This window comes from Cyclopterus lumpus, chromosome 16 (assembly GCF_009769545.1).
Source record: "Cyclopterus lumpus isolate fCycLum1 chromosome 16, fCycLum1.pri, whole genome shotgun sequence".
NCBI classification, from domain to species: domain Eukaryota; kingdom Metazoa; phylum Chordata; class Actinopteri; order Perciformes; family Cyclopteridae; genus Cyclopterus; species Cyclopterus lumpus.
In genome coordinates this window covers 3,829,519-3,849,039 of record NC_046981.1, presented here as the reverse complement: position 1 = coordinate 3,849,039, position 19,521 = coordinate 3,829,519, and the positions used below count along the sequence as shown (strand labels likewise).

General features: G+C 44.6%; 1 protein-coding gene across 1 annotated transcript; it reads right to left on the bottom strand.

The window, feature by feature from the left end:
• Positions 1-1,183: 1,183 nt before the first annotated feature.
• Positions 1,184-10,137, bottom strand: gapdhs (glyceraldehyde-3-phosphate dehydrogenase, spermatogenic). Its single transcript, XM_034552999.1, has 11 exons — positions 10,065-10,137; positions 4,297-4,360; positions 3,994-4,090; positions 3,768-3,874; positions 3,133-3,223; positions 2,923-3,041; positions 2,720-2,801; positions 2,479-2,630; positions 2,217-2,379; positions 1,966-2,063; positions 1,184-1,850 (listed from the first exon to the last, which is right to left on the bottom strand). Exons 2-11 carry the CDS (start codon positions 4,323-4,325, stop codon positions 1,781-1,783), a joined length of 1,008 nt encoding a protein of 335 aa, XP_034408890.1. The 5' UTR covers positions 4,326-4,360; positions 10,065-10,137; the 3' UTR covers positions 1,184-1,780.
• Positions 10,138-19,521: the final 9,384 nt, after the last annotated feature.

Sequence of the window (19,521 nt, the reverse complement as noted above, 5' to 3'; positions counted from 1 at the left end):
TCTAAATGTCAGAATGCAGCAATGTGAATGACAATTATAAAGTTATGTGTTTAGGATAATGAGAGAACATGTGTATGTCGGATCAATCTTTTCTATCAGTCGTCTTTCTTCCTCCATGCCTCTCCTCCTCTCTTTGTACCCGACTGCCTTTCATTCGTTTTTATTCTCAAGCTATAAGTGAAATCTCTATTTTTATAAAGAGACAACCAGCGGATCTACTGAGCGTGCGTGCTATACTTTAGCTTAAAAAGTCAAGAAAATAAGTGGTCAGAAACACTCAAAAGGTGGAGAGGTTAAAAAAAAAAATGCTTCAATTTGCTTTCGCAGCACAATTAAAAACCAGTGACTCGGAAAAAACCCAAAGTGGAACCAAATGAAGTCCCGCGCCTCGGACTCTGAGCCTAAATTCAAATGTTCCTCATTCAAAACTGTCCCGTCTCCATGCATGCATGATGGAAATCCGGCAGCAGGCAAATTAGAGGATTTAAATCTTTTTATTCAGGCGACATCATGTTGACCACATCCTTGGACTGACCTCTGGTCACCCGACTCCTCTCGCCTCTTATTAAAACAGAATGTTAGTAAATATCCATGTTGTTATAGTTCAATGGACCTGGGACATGTCGTTCCTATAGTGCAGTGTACACGTTCAGTAAAACATTCGGTGGCACCTTTTTAGAGTTACTTGGCCGAGACAGGAACAAAGCTGAAGCATTAGGATACAACCTCCGTCCTGCTGCAGTAACCTAGGCAACAGGTGGCTCATTCTTCGCCACCACCAGAGACTAAGAGGACATGGTGAGTAGGGTACCAGTGGATTCATTTATTGCATTGCCAAATACTGCTATGATCGTTATACTATATCACCTGCTGTTATTTTTGGTAGTTGTACATTCCTCATGCAACAATCATATGCATTGAACGTGTTATAACCATTATGTATACATCTATTGCACATTATCCTCCTTGGTTGCTCTTCTGAAGGTTCAAATTATTCACAAAACTCTTTTGTCCACCTATAATTAATTCAAAGTTAGTGCTCCATGTTAATTATTTAATTTGAAATGTATTCAGTTATATTTTGTATTTTTCCAAACCTTTTCTACATTTCAGTTTCAAGGCGCCATAGTACACAACCCCCCTCCCCCCCCCTCCAAAAAAAAAAAAATACAGGAAAACGTGACAGTTTGAGGTTCTCAGATTTTATTTTTTCGTTTCAACACTCTTCAGCGGAGTTGCAAGTATCTCTGCCTCCCAGCGTCCTCTTTTCCACTGGCAATTACGCTTTTAGAACACACAACAGGGGGATGGATACAGTAGTTACCATAGCACTGAGCCATAAGGACACATCTAAAGTGGGAGGGGAGGGGGGGGGGGGGGGGGGGGGGGGGGGGGGGGGGGGGGGGGGGGGGGGGGGGGGGGGGGGGGGGGGGGGGGGGGGGGGGGGGGGGGGGGGGGGGGGGGGGGGGGGGGGGGGGGGGGGGGGGGGGGGGGGGGGGGGGGGGGGGGGGGGGGGGGGGTGGGGGGGGGGGGGGGGGGGGGGGGGGGGGGGAGAGGGGGCACAACGGACACAAAGACTGTCACCGACCGATAGTCATTAAAGGAAAAAACAAGATGAACTCAGAACACTCGAACACACGGTGGCTGCTGCCTACGTATACTGTGGTAGAGCTGTGATGCTGTGACTCGGCTATGGGTGGCGCCTGTGTGTGAAAGAGAAGAGGGTGTAGGGGGAGTTGGGGTGGTCCCTTTCTGGACTTCCTTTCTGGACAGGAAGTGCCTACTCCTTGGAGTGCATGTACAGCAGCAGGTCGGCAACACGGTGGCTGTAGCCAAACTCGTTATCATACCTGGAGAGAGAGAGAAGGCAAAAAAAAAAGAAAAAAAGAGAAAGTCATGGTTTAGTTTTGAAGAGATAAAAACTGCATTGCCTCACTTCCTGTTTGAAAACATTTGAAAACTAACCAGGAAATGAGCTTGACAAAGTTGTCGTTGAGGGAGATGCCGGCACAAGCATCGAAGATGGAGGAGTGGGTGTCACCGATGAAGTCAGAGGACACCACCTGCAAACACACAAAAAAAAAAAAAAGGTGAGGTATAATGCTGTGTACCCAGATACCGCGTCTGCAACTCATCACAGCCATTTAATGTCTATTTTTTGGCATCATTACTAGCGATGCGTTTGCTTTACACACACACACACGATGGGGCGTTACCTGGTCCTCGGTGTAACCGAGAATTCCCTTCAGGGGTCCGTGGGCGGCCTTCTTGCAGGCTTCCTTAATTTGAGCGTAAGACGCAGGCTTGGTCAGACGGCACGTCAGGTCCACCACGGACACGTCGGCCACCGGCACCCTGAACGCCATGCCGGTCAGCTTGCTAGAGAGCGGACAGAACAGAGAGATATTGGACCTTTGGCGCCACCCGTTTCTCTTTAAGCGCCGAGGTACAATCTGCAGATGTGGCGGTCGTACGTACCCGTTGAGCTCGGGGATGACTTTGCCCACTGCCTTGGCGGCACCGGTGGAGGCTGGAATGATGTTCTGGTGGGCGCCGCGGCCATCACGCCAGGCCTTGGCGCTGGGACCGTCCACCGTCTTTTGGGTGGCTGTGTAGGCGTGGACTGTAGTCTACCGGGGGAAAGAGTGTCGTATTACACAAAACGGCAGCTCCAGGAGCACAACGTGCAAACACAGTATGAAAGTACACAAATATTTACCATGAGAGCCTCATCAATGCCAAAGTTATCATTGATGACTTTGGCGAGGGGGGCCAGGCAGTTGGTGGTGCAGGAGGCATTGCTGTCAACAGAAAGACAGACATGGTCATTAACCATCAGACAAATGTAGGAACACTTCAAAATACAAAAAAAAAAAAAAACACAGCGTGAATGCATGTCCAAAAACCAAAAAGGTGCGTTACCTGACAATGGTCATGGAGGAGGGGTCGTATTTGTCCTCGTTCACTCCCATGACAAACATTGGGGCGTCGGGTGAGGGGGCGGAAACGACCACACGCTGTGCGCCGCCCTGGATGTGAGACTGCGATCGGGACGGGAAGAGGTCACGGGTTAGAGAGCAGACGGCAGCCTGTGTATCGGCACATGTGAATCAAGTGTGCGCGGGTACGTACGGAGGCCTTCTCCACACTGAGGAAGACTCCGGTGGACTCGACGACATACTTGGCTCCGGCCTTGCCCCAGGGGATCTCTTGTGGCTTCATACTAGAGATCAGAGAAACGCAGTCAGATTAATGTTCACCGCGGACATTTAGTGGTTCTTAAACTAGACATTGACAAGTAAAAGACAGAGTGAGCAAGTTACATTCAGCTGGAGAGTCGTGAGGGCTAACCTCACAATTAGTCAGTGCTCAAAAAGGAAGAGGAATGTTGCTTCTACAACACGCCTTTCTGTTGGTGTTGCCTTTTGCAGAGAGGAGGCGCCATAACTGAAAGGACTAAAACAACGGCTGGTAAAACGGATGTGGACAAAGGGGGAGGGGGAGGGGGGGGGGGGGGGGGGGGCAGCTATACGAGTAAGCCCAGAGTCAGCACAAACCCACCGTTTCCATTGCAACAGTCTATCCTAAAGACCAGGGGGGTAAGACTGGCATTAAAATACCTCTACTTCAAACTGAGCTCTTAGATGGCTGCCTCTGACAGATTAAAATGGTTCTGAAGCTGCTCTAATGAAATAATGCCTCATAATAAATCAGTTGTTATCACTTAAGCTTGTGTACATCAACAATGCTGATAATCCGTCACTTACCACTGGAACACAGAGATTTTGTGGTCATCGACGATGAGCTTGCCCCCTTCTTGGGAGACCTCGCCATTGTAACGGCCGTGGGTGGAGTCATACTTGAACATGTAGACCTAAAGGAGGGGGAAACGAGATCAGGAAACTCATAAAAAGGAAGCAATTGGGGCCGTTCAGACAACGGATGCTAGGGATTTAAAGAAATGTTCCATTTGCGAGCGAGCATGCGTCTCACCATGTACTCCAAGTCAATGAAGGGGTCATTGATGGCCACAACGTTGATGCCTTTCTGGAGGCAAGCCCTCAGGACCAGACGGCCAATACGACCGAACCTGCAGGAGAGGAGGGGGGGGGGAGGGGGGGGGGGGGGGGTTAATAATACCCGGTTTGGGACCTCACATGCATCCTTCAAACAGAGCCTCAAACTGATCTCATGTCCCTGTAACAAGCCTATAGTCCTGCAGCTCCATTTTCACCCCTCATCACAAACTGTTGCCAAAATACGCATCCGACATTGCATGTGTGCGTTTTAACTCACCCATTGATTCCAACGCAGAGGTCTGACATGGCTGCTGTTGCTGCTTGGGGGGAGATTTAGTTAACTGGGAGAGAAAAGAAAAAAAACAAAAAGACATTAGAAAGACTAAAACTGTACAGCTACTGATCGATAACGTGAAAATGCATCCAATCTCAGCTAAAAGTGTCCTGTACAGCAGATTACTGGAGTTTAACAATGTGACAGCAAACGCACACTTTCCTTTTCACGCGAGTGTTTGGACTGAGACATGAAAATGACCTGTGGAACACATTATTTTACTATAAGGTCTGTACAGCAATGTTAAAAACATGACTGGAGCAGTAGCTTAACAGTAGATATTTGCACTTAAAAAAAAAAAGAAGGGTGAAACACCCAGGTGGTAAAGTTAGAAATCCAGACCTTAGGTGTGAAAGTGTGCGGTTGCGTTTGTCGTCAGTGACGGAAAAATACAGGCAGTGAAATTTCATGTTGCAGGAATGGATGCGTGCTACATCACGCAGGGACACGTTTAGAAAACAATGGAGGGAGGGGGGGGTAATGTAGGCAACAAACAGACTTGTATGCAGAGTGAACAAAGAGGAAGCCTCTGGCCTCGACTCAACTATGTGACCTCCTTTTCCTCAGTTTCCGTGCTCCCGATCCAGCGCCTCCTACTTTTCCACCCTCGTTTCTACAAAATGCGTCTCCGCACCTTCATCTTCCAACCTTCCACCTCTTCCTCGCTCTCCTTTGCCGTCCTGCACCTGTCATTGTCGGGACATGCATTTAGCTTCCAAAATCCTTTGCCTTTTGACACCGAATAAACCCCCCTGAAACTGCAATTGATTATATTAGACCCAACAGCTAAAACACAGAACTTAAGAGTCCTTTAGGCTTTATTTGTGTGTTCAAACACTTACTCATACAGGTGAACAGGTAAACGACTGACCAGGTGCTAGCCTGACCAGCAGCTAACGTGTGCGTGTGGCAGGCGCAGGTAGAGGAAGTCAGGGCAAAGCAGATCGTCCTTGAGACTGGTTGGTGGTCATTTTAGACTACAGTAATCTACTTATCCGTTGCGTGTGTCTGTGTGAGCCAGCGGGGCGCATGCAAGACAGCCAGTCGATCTGGTGAAATGCATTGTGGGAGCAATTTAAAGCGACTAAAAAAAAAAAAGGGGACCACAAGATTAGGATAAATCCGTCTCACACAAGAACAATAGCAGATCATTTGGAACAATTTCAACCTGGATTTATTCACAAATAGAGGCACCGTGTGGCTTGGAACCAATCACAATCAATTTATTGAACAGTCTGCCGCAGGCTCAGCTGTCAGATTTCTAAAAAGGGTCATTTGTTAGAGTGTTTGAGCACCATTGAGTCCTTCTGTAGTACCTTCCTCTTCGTGGTAGAGCAGCCATTTTGTGTTCTGCTGCTAGCATCCATTATACAAGGTCACCAAAGGAGGGGGGGGGGGGGACGACGACGACGACACAGTATGACTGTGCTGTTCTCACATTTCCACGTCTTTCCTCTCCTTTATTCTTGGTTCCCACCATTACCTTGTGTGCATTCACAAACCCTGAGCTCTCCTTCCCTGGTCACCGCTTGGCTCTCTTTCCTCCGTGCTAACCGCTACGCTAACAGTTGCCCTGGGTTTCCCCCAAACTGACAAATGATACTACCTTTAACAGAGTGGGCTATTCTGCGTCCCTAAAGCAAGAGGACGGTATGGGAGAAGACTAAATGAGCCACATAAGGACATGAAGCAAAAAGACTTGAATTAGTTGCTCAAGTTAAAACTATGAAAACGTGCGATGGGGCATGTACACAAGTGTGTGAGTCAGATTACACAACATGTACTTATGAGACACTCCTTCCTCCATGTCAGTTACTTTTGACCATCAAGTGTGAGCAAATTAATGGGAAAAGAGTAGGGAGATACACGGGCCAGCCCCACCCCCCCCCCCCAAAAAACTAATTGAAGCTATAATTAATTAATAAATGGAATTAAACCAGTATACTCTGCTGTAGCACCACTGTTTAGCCTCCAAATGTAGTGACATGTATCCTCATGCAGTTTGTTAGATCCCTGCTACAGTAAAGTTACATCTCATGTTTCTAGGTTCAATAAAATTGTCATGTGACGTAGACTTTTAATGCCAACTGCTCTCGAAACCAATGAGCACACACAAAAACACTCTGTGGCAACATGCACACAACTCAGAGAAGGTATTTCTCACTCATCTCACTTCCTTAGTCCATGCAAACCCCCCCCCCCAGCCTGAAATCAGACCGAACCTACAAGTGGGATCTCCAAAAAAAAAAAAAAAGAAAATGATGGCGCAACCATCTCCTCTTCTGATTGGTTTAGACAATTGGCCAGTCAGGAAGAAACTTTAATAGTGTTCAAGCCTCACTAATGAGGAAGCTAGTCATTAGTTACTTAGTTCTCTTTTCAGCCATCGGCCCATCCATCCATCCTCCTTTCAAAAAGTAGTTTGGCTTATTCCATTTTGTCATCGACTTCTATTTATATCTTCGCCCTTCAGATTCCTTCACTGGTTCAACACTTTTTTGGCTCCAACATAACCACTAAAACCAATCATTAAAATTCAGCCCCTACCTCCTTCTCCCCGAGCTCACCACCCTTTGTGCTAAGCCCCCCCCTCATCATTTGACACAACCCTGCCCTCCATCTGAGCTGTGACCCCATTTTCCTCACAAACACAGGGGGAGGACAGGGTTGCAATGCCCGTGTGTGTGTGCACATCTACACCAGAGGGACCACGGAGGGAATGATGACCCAAAAAATAAATAAGGACTAAGCAAGCAGGTGGTAAAAATCTTAAAGAGAGAAAAAGAGATTATATATAGTCGGTTGGACAAACTAAATTGGGAAAGGAGATGACAAAGCATTTCACTTCTGCGGTCAAGCACCAACACAACTTCTTCTTTCTGTGTTATGTCAACAGTCTTAGCACTTGGACTGCAGGCTAAAACCCTTATATGGACATCCATGGAGTTTTAGGGACGACGGACATACTGCCATACACATTTCCAGCAGTATAACGTTTAACATACAGACTTTAAAAAAAGTCTTTATGGTGATGTGAATGTTTGGGCTACTTTTTCCAGTATAGAAGTGAGGGGCTGTTTTCTAAAGTAGTCACAGTACAAGCTAAACTTGGATAAAGCTAGTATATTCAGTCTCAGGAATGTCTAATTTGTAGAGAGACCAAGGCAACCCACTGAGTGAATGAACTCTCTGACTGGCTTTTCCTGTCTGCCAAGTCACTCCCCCGGCCTTCTTTCAGTCCCTCTTCAAACCTTTGCCACACCCTCTTTCTCTACAGTATTTTTCCACTGCAGTAGATTGATTGGCTCAAGCCAGACAGCTTATCCAATTAGGCCATGGTTCCTTATGGTGAAACGCATACATAAAATACAGAGACTGAACAATAAGTGACAGTTATACACACCCGTAGGTGTACACAGACAAATTAAATGAACTCCAGGAACTTTTCTTCTGCGCATCAGTATACCCACTTCTTCCCTTTTTTATATAGTGTCACTGAAATGGTCACTTTTTACTGCCATAAAACATAATCGCCTCACCAGGCAGGTGCGCCACAGGTGGCTTGTCCTACTCAGCAGGCCTGGTCTCATGCCGACAGAGACAGACGTTCACATGCAGCAAAACACACGATTGACCTAAATTAATCAGATACTTAATTTATACAGTTTTAACCATGAAATAGATACACTCTAGTAAAGATAAGTCGGTTGTATGTAGTGCAGGTTAAGAAAGACATCTCCATGCACACATAATCATGAATTAGTAAAAAGGTGTGCTATATCAAGCTGCAGAGGATTTAACAGGAGAGACACCCGACTGCTCTGCAGGAGGTAAACACTTGACCACACACAGCCACCGACGACCAGCTTGTGTCAGCAGGCAGATGACAGATATCCTTCCTGAAGCTTAGATCCCGTCACCCTCCTCCTCGCCCAAGTTTACGTGCAGTCTTACAGTTGTTAGGCTGCGTTTGCCACCGTCCTGGAGACCATGAAATTTTGAATAACTGCATTTAACTGGCTACAGTTAGGTGCTGCGTCACTCTGGAGTTCCTTCTCTCTTGCGCACACATCTTGGACAAGATGGCGGGTTGATAAGTAAGTTGAAGTGCACAATGGAAGGGACACTCGTACCATCTTCAGCCTGTAAACAACCACACTACCTTTAGGTGGGAAACTTGTGAGAATCCACCCTGATCTGCATCAATTACAAGAGCAGAATGAATATCAAAAGTAATTATGAGCATGCTAAATCTAAAAATAAGATATACAACTCAGAGCCGGCACATCTGTGGTCAAAACTAGCCTGTCATGATGAATGAAGCTAGCATTTAACCACTGCAAATGTATTGATGAAACTAGTAGACTAATTTTATTTGGAGATCTTGTTGCAATAAATACCATTTTCCAAACCTATATGATTGAGGTTTGGCAGCACATACAGCTTCTACACTACAATCCGTGATGTTCACTCATCCAGAGCCTGAGCCGAGAGAAATGACTCCCAGTCGTTATGGAGCTGAGAATAGAGAAGATTAGCAGCTGGTCAGCATCACTAGAGGAGCTCTGGGCCTACAGTGACCTTCCTCAGCTGGAGGGACGACCTTCAAATGGTGAGACAAGGCTGCATCTACCACACCTACATGAGACGACTGAGTGCAACTGAAAAGCAAAGAGGGATCGTCACAACTTATGTTTTTAATACTTAAATAAGAACTATTTGTGCACAATAATACCAAACAAGGTTGACAGGCCCAGTTTGTTTTAATTAAACCCTTGTTGCAACCAACGCACAGCTTTAGAAAGTGAACTCACATGTTTTTAATATTGAAGATTTACACTAAATAAATAAATATAAAACCCATCAACAGGTCCGTCGAGTCAAACTGCGACAGAACAATGCGACACGACGCAGCCGCTCACAGGCTTCCGACATTTTTAAACGAAGCCAAGGTTAACCCGTGTTTTCGTCCTCGGCTCCCGCATCACGATGACAGCCGCCGAGGAGGAGGCTCCAATTCACCGCAGCGCCCCCCCCCGCAGACAGCCTTCATCACGCACATCACATGCGGCACGTCTCCACCTCCATCGACGTGAACTCACTCACCCCCCCGGGGAACCGACTCCACTGCGGCTCGGCAGCGTCGTATACAAAGGAGGAGTGAAAGATTCAAACTGCAGATTCAAACTGCGTAGCTAGCTAACATGGTATAGTGTTGCTGCTGTGATGAACGCGGAAATGTACATTTTTGTATTGGGATAATAAAACAAAACAAACATGGAGACTAATCCACTTCCGCAAAAGATGCAGCAGGACACGATTACGTGTCAGATGAATGACTTGGACAGTATGAATGAACTCATATATATATATTCAGATTATTTACCCCCCCACCCCAAAAAATGGCTTCATTCGTTGTCAGTGTGATGCTAAGGGTTTTTTGAAGTCGGCTACATGATGCAACGACACAACTCAAGAGGGTATTACACAACGACCGACCTCCCCCACGGGCCTCAAGGCCGTATCCCATCCTCCTCCTCCTCCTCCTCCTCCTCCTCCTCCTCCTCGCGTTCCTCTTCCTGTACCATACAAAAGGGCCGTTTTTACAAACTAGCTTTCGAGCTAACGTCGTTCCTCTCGCTCGTGTCTCTCCTGCACGAGCGCCTCTTTAATTAAGCTAACACTGTGGGGGAGTCGGTGCGGAGGCTTACCTTGGGAGCTGATTGCTTCTCGAGTCCTGTGTGCGCAGTCCGCGGTGCCGCCTGCCGCTTTTATACAGGGCACGTGCACCCGGGTGAGCCCGGTTGCCCCTGACGACGTGACGTCACGTCTCTCCCCCCCCCCTTTTTTTCTTTTTTGCTGCCGCTGCTGCGCTCCATTGGGAACGAGGCCCTAGTCACGTCAAGGGCTCTCAGCGGCTGCCATGGTAACACGAGGGGTGAAGCCCTTTCCCTGTCACGTGCATGTGATGGAATACTGGACATCCGTTATTTGTAGTAGGCTGTAGATGACAATAGTAAAAACACAAACAAACAAACAAACAAACAAACAACACACTATTCATGTGTCTGGTAGGCTGGTCACTCTGCATGGTGCAGGGTCCTGTTTGACTGCACGTGTTTTATAACCAGGCCTCCATGGGTTGGATGCAGTGTGTGTGTGTGTGTGTGTGTGTGTGGGGTGTGTGTGTGTGTGTGTGTACATGTGGATAGATGCAGCACTGTTATATAAGTGGTCATGAAACTAGCATGCCATGTTCCTTTGGAGACAGGCTGTTCATGCTGCTTAGCTGGGTGTATATGCATGCACGTATAGGAGCTATAACAATATACAATAACATTAATTAATTAATTAAATAACAATTAGATTAAGGATGAATTGTTCTAGACTATTACATCCCTCTCTTATATAATACCCCCCATCTCCTTTCCTCTTTTAACGTCACAGTGGCGCGTGCACGTAAAGTCTGAGAACGAGCCTATACGTGACCGAGGCTGCGTTCAAGTGCAACATGGGAAATCCCTGCAGTGCAGCGCGAGAGGGAAGGAAGGCACAATTTAAACACACGCACATCCCGTCTGACATTTCGTCATCTCTGATTGCCGTTTACTTTCAGTGTAATGCAACATTATTCGTATGTTATATAGTTTGTCATGTTATTTTAAAGAATACTATAGTTATATCTAGCTACCAAAGCATTTACGCATAACATTTAGTCTTTTTTTTTTTAATAGAAAACATGATAATTTCCAGGTCATGCCCATAACTTTTTTGTTTAAAGAACAGAAAACACTCAAATCAAATCAGACAAGTTCTGCTGGCTATTTACATTCTTTTGATTTTGTATTTCAGCACCGTCACGTGGCCCAGTCACAACCAGAAGTGAGAGTATGGCGCCATCTTCCGGTCGTAACACCGCTCTGCAGGATGCACAGATGTGGACGTGTCCAGGGCGCTATTAGGTTTTTTGACATTTGAGGTTTCCACCATCAACCAATCCATATATTTTATCCTAATATTCCATATTTTGAATTTGACTAAATGTACACAGTACAATAGGAAGAAGCAGAAGAGTGACTCAACTCGAGGGCCATTTCATTACAGTACAGGTGCATTTTCTTCGTGGTCCAGCAGGGGGCGGTGTTGCCCTTACAGTGGCTGAGGGAACGTTAATTGATGGTCAGTGTTTGTGTCTGTTGACCTTCAGCTGAATCTGAGATGTTAAGACATATTTACACTATCTAAGAACACATAATAGAACAAATAAATAACATGTCATGTGTGCATTGTTTGGAATATTAAGAGCAAAGTCACTTTCATTTTTATTTTGGACATTTCCTTCATTATTATTTAAATTCTTAAATGTAATATGCCCTGCTATTCTATTGTATTGTATATTTGTAAAAACAAATGTTTTGTTATACTGCTTCAAGTAATTTCCCCCTGGGTGAATAAAGTAAAATCTAAATCTAATATAATCTCCCTTTTTCACTTTTTTCATAAACTGGTTACAGACAATAAAATGATGACTTTTTATTAATAATAATAATAATAATAATAATAATAATAATAATAATAATTGAAATCCAATAACCACAAACTCCAGTGGGCTGATACGTACAACTCTTAGCAGGAAATAAGAAGAGAAAAAGCAGTATACTCTGTTATGAGATTATAGTGTGAGGAAAAACCTTTGCAATATCTTTTAGAACATTCTTTGGCTTTTTTTCTTTCTTTCCTCCGCACGCCATAGATTACTTCTTGGAAACAGAGAGCACCTGCGTAGCAGAACAAAGTATTTATTGATATTTAAACGTCTGTCAGCTGAATTGAGCCCGCTAGCCAAATCTGTCATATACACCTCCTACCACTACTTAACAGGAAATTTAGGTCTGAGCGGAGGTGTGTGTGTGTGTGTGTGTGTGGGATGGGGGGTGGTATGTGAACATATATGAGATTTCAGGCTTTTCCCCCTCTCATACACAACATTGAAAAAACAAACCATTTGTCATCATAATTTAAACTTTTAAAATAATTTCCACATGTTCCAGTTATGTCATGTGTTTATTGGCCACGAGCATTACGCCTAATTTTCACGTTTACATTACTCCACGTGATTATATCTCGCGTGGCTTTTCTTCACATTCCCAACCCACTCAGAGTGATTTAAGACAACGCTAACGCTGCGGGCCTCGAACGGTTTCAACACACTGAGCCCACGGTACCATTAAAACCACCTCTTGACCCCCTCAGGCAGAGAGCTGGCCCTCTCTGATAATATTTTCATAAGGCTGTGAATCATAAGTGTTTGAAGGGGGCACTAATCGCAGAGTCACACTCATGCCAAGAGCTGCTTAGCATCAGTAAAAACCACAACGTCTGGATAGAGAGCCTAGAGGGCCGGGGCTTAAGCCAAAGTTAAAACATTCATTATGACAATTATTTTTTAATCGCGTGTATCTGCCTTTTAATAAAGTCCACAGTGGAAAAAAATTTAAAGGAGAGATGGGGAAAGATATAGGGGACGAAATACAGCGGCGCCGTATTTAGTGCAGATTTAAACCTTTTTGACACCGTATATACACACAGCCGGTGTGTATATACACACATTTACACACTTTGTGACACGAATGGTGAGAAGGCCACAGTGAGGCGGACGTGGCGTAGTGAGATGCTCACGTTAAGATTCCTGTGAGCAGGTTTTTACCTCAAACCATATGGAAGAAGTGAAATACACGACACACTGTTAACCGAACAGACAACAAAGTGTTTCAGTGTTGTCCAGCAGAGGGCAGCACACTTCTGCCAATACACACTGTGATTAGTTTGCATGAGGATGTGCAAGAAAGCCTTTTCTTTTGAAGGCTAAGATATTAGGCTTGGCTAGCTAGCGTTAGCTCACCGCGAGCAGCTGGTCTAATGAAGATGGATAGGCTGTGAAAGATGGCGTAGAGTGCATCAAGCATCAATCTAAAACCCTGTATCGGCTATTGGTCTGATGATGATTTCACTCTTGGGGGCAACGTGCAGGACTTCTGGGGTTCCCGTGGTAACGGATACCGGGGGCTGGGGGGGCCAAGGCCAAGTTCTGGCTCTCGTTTCCTCTCCACACGAGGACTGATTACCTGCATGCAACCAAAAGCCCCGCTAAATGGAGATTGGTCAATCCGACTCGGGCTCCAAATGGGAAACCAGAACATTTCCGATATTTCAAAATCGCGTCCCTCATGCCTCCAGATATCTGCTTACAGAGATTAATGAAGCACGTCTCAGCAAAAATGTTGAATGTAAGCTCTTGGTGGTTTGGTTGTGTTGAAAGAAACTTCTCCCCTTCTCCCTCGGCTTTACTCTTAATGTCCTCCTGATTCACTGCAGCAGAAACAACAACCTGAAGCACCTCAACAAGTGGAGGAGCTCAGAGGAACACTCGTGAAGTCTCTGGACGTCCATATCTGTCAACCCAAACCTATATTTTCCAACAACAGGAGCTCCTTTTCAATGATATTACTGCCATAAAACCTGACGGATCAATCAATCCATCCACCTTCCTTCCTTCCTTACCTGCCTTCTTCTACCGTGTCCATCTCCCTCACCTCCTCTCCCATTCTGCCGTGTTTTCTTTGGCCTTCCACTGAGGGACTGGAAGTGTCAGCTCATCACAGCCGACTGTTGTTCCCCTCGGAGGCTGCAGTAGGATGTCTGTTAAGCTGATCTGAAGTCCATGGAATTGGCAGCTTCCTACAAACACCGTCGGCTCTCCAACGACTCCGTGAAGTCCGTCTCACATCGTCTTTCTGAGAGATGGACCGCCTGTAAAACTCTACAATATTGTGCAATAAAGTGCTCTCAGATTCCACTTTTATCGGCATAACTGGCAGTCTGATCAAATATACTTGAACGGGCAATTTATCAGTCATATGCAAAGATAAGATGAGATAATACTTATATTAGTCGAAGTTTGCAGGATTACAGCAGCAGAGTGGAAAGTGCACGAACACTAAAAAACAGATCCGAAATAAATAAAGAACATATAAATAAGTAATCACCCAGTAAAAGTATAATAAATAAGTTTAAAAAAAACAAAAAGCTACAACTATATGATAACATGCACTGAATGGTTGGGTTCACATTATTGCACATGAATATAAAATGTTGATATCGAACAGATTATTTAAAATGTGCACAGTGGATACATTGGTCCGATATTGCACACAAAGGAATACATTAATGAGGAATTTGTGTGTTTTTGGTACGTGATATCTACATATATATTATTATGGAAAGAATAATTCTGTGATGAAATATTTTTGCGTTTGCTGCACGCAATTTTTTTAATTGTTTAATATGTAAGAACATTGCACAATGAAGATATAGTGGTTGGAATCGATGTGATCTGAGCCGACGGATAATTAATTGGGGGAGTTAAAAAGAAGTGAGTTATCCAGACGTCTGTGGCCCGAGGCTCCATAAGCCACTAATAGCATAACCCCCAAAATCTACGCCTAGTGGTCTGCGGGGAGTCTGACGATGTGTAAGGAGCGGGATGCAAAATGGCTTCTTTGAACTGAGAGAACATAGAAGAACAATTATCATCTTTTCATTGCATTGTCTTCAGTGTTTCTCCGTCTCTGACCTCCTCGGTGGGCGTAAAAAAAAAGAGACGGTTATGTAACGAGCACGTGTTTGCATGGGCGAGACGTGTGTGTTGCGTTGTGTTGTGTTGTGTTTTGTTGTGTTGTGTTGTTAGCACTTTGTGGTTTTCCAGCCGTGCACACGTAACGTCTATGTTCTGTGTTTCTAGGTTTGTGAGTACGTTCGGCCACTTGTTGCGGTTTTCGAATGCAGCACAAGAGCAAAAGTTCAGACGGGGGAATGTGTGTGTGCGTGTGTGTGTGTGTGTGTGTGTGTGTGTGTGCGTGTGTGTCTGTGTGTGGGACGTGGTATGGCAGGGTTAGGGCGACATTCTTGAGAGTACAACGTGGTCTCTTCTCTTGCGCTCACCTTCTGTCTAAAACATCAGGTCGGTCTCTGAAGAGATGAGCAAACTGTCTTTGAGGAAGAGAGAGAGAGAGGAAGAGAGAGGAAGAGAGAGAGAGAGAGAGAGAGAGATGAGCAAACACTTACCAGAATAAATGATGACTGTTTCTGCACAACAGCTCGTTTAAGAGTTGACGCAGCACACACACATCATGCTTCTGTCAAAGCTCACACGTTACTAATAAGACGGAGGGTTGAAAAGCAGATTCTTTGAACATCTGTAAAAGCTAGTCTCCGACAATCCACTCCTCGAATGGTTGATAGGTGTTTTAATACAGAATAATATAGACGTTTTAATACATAATAATATACGAGTTAAAATACACGATAACAAAATCTAAGTCATTAAAAAAAGGCAAATACTTTCATTTGAGGCATGCATGGATTTTCCTCCTAAAACTATACGTATGACATCACAATATGACAACCTTTAATTTCATTGGTCAATAGGTTATTTGTCTATTTTGTCTCTCTGGGCCTTCACAGATCTAGAAGTCAAAGGTTTTTTTAATATTCCAATATTCCATGAAAATAATTATTTCTTTAGAATACGCTGTTTCCACAAAGTGAGTAGTTCTCCTTTTGCACTTTATTTAATTTGTTTTTAAATGTGTATGAAATCGCGCAACATGCATGACTGCACTTTTCCACAAATAAACCACCACAGGAAGAACATTTCTTTAAGGAGATGTCCAAAGATTTATAACTATACCCAGTTTCTTCTGAAGAATTCTTCTTGGAAATATTGTAAAAAAACAAAACAAATTACATGCTACAGAATAAGAACTATAGCTTTAACTATATTTGAGAGCATAACATCATTTTTGGCTGTTTTTCATCTGGAAAAGGTTTGAATCTCTTTCTCTAATCTATACACTCAATGCTATGCATAACATATCTCAAACAGACACAATAAACTATGAATTATATGATGTTTAAACAGCTGCTAAGTCGAGATCTTCTCCACAATAACGTAATGTCCTCATCTTTCGATATTGAGATCAACCAGAACAGCATATTAACACCTCAACTCTCTACTCACCTCCTCCTCCTCCTCCTCCTCCTCCTCTCTCGTCTCCTTCACGCATCAACACCCGGTCCTGCATGTGACCTCCCTCCTTTGTTTCACTCCTCATCTTTTCCCCTTTATCACATCGTCGGCCACCCAAGAAACATATCCATACACTTTCCCTTTGTTTTCAAATGTGTTCTTACTGTCTCTGTCACTTAATTGGGCCTATTTATTGTTCCTGCTTGTCTCACACTTCATCTCTCACTCTTTCTATACGTCCGCGTCTCTCTCTCTGTATGCAGATGTCATGTGTTTGCGTTGGGCTGCTCGGCACTCTTTGACATGTATATGGACCCTGAAACCCCCTGAAACCCCCTGAAACCCCCTGAAACCCCGCGATACTGTTTACCCAGACAACTCCCTTAATTGGCTGTTTAAATGTCCAAACACAAATAATTCACACTTCTAAATTCCTGTGGGGGGGGGGGGGGGGGGGGGGGGGGGGGGGGGGGGGGGGGGGGGGGGGGGGGGGGGGGGGGGGGGGGGGTGGGGGGGGGGGGGGGAATCTGGCTTTGGATTTAGATACACGCCTTCCCTTCCTCCCTCCATCAAACAATCTGCTTCGGGCATGACGGAGGTCGACAAGGTCAGTCTTCTTCTCCCGCTGAACCACCGACTATAACACACCTGAAAATGTACATTCGCTTATATGTGACTCACGAAAAGGCCGAAAAAAAACAACACGGTTTTGGTCCCTGATTGGCTACTTTGTGGTTGAGGAAGCATAATTAGTGGAGGACCCTGCATGAATAACATGTGTATGTATATTGTGGAAGTGAAAGTTTTAATTGAAATGAAAGAAATGGGTTTTTCTCATATTAAAATTCATATTCTTGCACATGTTATTTGAAAAAACGTAACCATATCCATATGTAACTTTGTACCTTCTGAATATGTCTCTTCCTTCAAATCCAGATGCCGTCGTCTGCATATCTGCTGTCTATTGTCAACAGTGAGAGTTTTTTCGTGACCCACGTTGTGGCCACAGATCAACTTGTTAGTCTTGATTTCTGATTCCGAACCCAAATCTGAAGTTTCATTTGCCATGATTCACTTCCAAGGTCGACAGAAAGATCAGATTGCCCCTCTGGCTTCCTGTGTGTGTGTGTGTGTGTGTGGTGTGTGTGTGTGTGTGTGTGCGCGCGCGCGTGCTGAACGAGGGCCCGGTACGGGGTTGAGGAGAAGGATTGATGGTCCTGCAGGACTCGGCAGCTGGAACAGAGAACACCAGACGGACGGACGGGACGGATGCAGAGAAACGGGGGAATAAATCAGACGAGTGGAGGAGGCTGGAAGTGTGCGCAGGAGGACGGAGAGAACGAGAGGAGAGGAAAGGAGGATGGGGGGGGTCATATAAAAAAAGAGTTTCTTGTCCAGACAAACAAAACGGGGCAAAATTCTTCAGAAATGATGTGATGCAAGATTTCAATAATAGTCCAGTAGGCTGCGATGTGTGCCGTCATTCAGAAATGCCGTGGAGACCATAGGAAATATCATATAATACTAATGTATCTGACCGCAGCCATTCTTGACTCTGTGCAGACACAGACAGGCACACACACACACACACACACACACACACACACACACACACACACACCTCATACGCCTCGTTCCCTCTTCCTTTCTTTCACTCTCCACTTCTCTTTTCCTCTTTTTTCACCACATCCCTTACTTTCTCTCTCCCTTCCTTCTTTTGCTGCTAACCCTTTCAACACACACACACACGCGCACACACACACACACACACGTGCGCTATATGCCTCTCCTGACCACATCCCCTCCTCTCCTCCCAACCTCAGGTCTTGTGGTAATGAGTGTGTGATGGAGCCTCGTGGCTACCAGACTGGCAGAGGTATTTTTAGCACTTCTGGTGGTTTCCATCACTAAATATGCTCCAACTTCATATTTCAAGATTGAAAACCAACCTCAAAGGGAAAAAAATTGGGCTAAGTTTTTTTAAGCTATTAGACGTAGCTGTACATTTTTTAGCCATGCCGATTTTTTTTTGGGGGGGGGGGGGGGGGGGGGGGGGGGGGGGGGGGGGGGATTGACACGGTGGCACGGTAATTGGTGATAACTGAAAAAAATAAATAAATATGGCCTTGGATCTAGGAAAGTTACGTTACCTCGGCGCTACATTTACGCTCCTTCAAATGAGGTGAAACTATATCGTCACATTCAATCAGTCAAAGGAAAAAATATTTGCCTCAATATGGCAACTATATATTTTTAAAGATTTTAAACAGATGTAATACATTGCAGCACGGAGCTGAAATTCAATCCAACTTGTCATTTTACCTGTCCATCAAAAACACAATGCCGTCTACTCACCTGTGTAAAGGTGGAGGCCAATGACCAAATGGGAGCTACACACAGGCAGCAGAATCTTCTTACACCACAAAACACACAAAACATAAGAGCATTGTTGTGTAAAATAGAACAAACAACAATAATCCTGAATATCCAAACATCCTTAATATCCAAACTGTTGCTACTGGCCACAAAAAAAAGGCTTTAAATCCAAAGCCGACTTCTTTCCTGACGTTTGCCATGTGGTTGTTTTTGTTGCACGTGGTTTGGTTGTTGTCTTAAACCTCAGATAAGTGCCTCCATAAATAACAACAACAACACTGAAACTACTGAACCTTTCAGTTTTTTTAAAAGTTACAGCCGTGGTGAAACTTGAAATCACGAAAAACCCCAATATTCAAGAAAGAATTACCGATAAGCTCATTTAGAGTCCCCTAGGTTTTGGTTTTTCTGCGCTTCATTGTACATTAATTTAGCTTTTTATTGCTACGCTGCAGTATTTGCAATCTTTAAAAAAAAAAAAAAAGCGTGACTGTTTTTAGACGGTTTCTCTCCAGCTGCCTTCTCCATCTTCCAACATTTATCATTTTATAGTCCAAAAAAGGGGATTATTGTACGGGAGACAGTCAAACCTTTGAGAACATAAAAAAAAAAAAAAAAAGTTCTCTGTTTTAATACCTTTAAGAAACAATGAGAAAGAGAAATCGTAGAAAGCCAAGAATCTACTTTACTCCTTTACTCTCTTG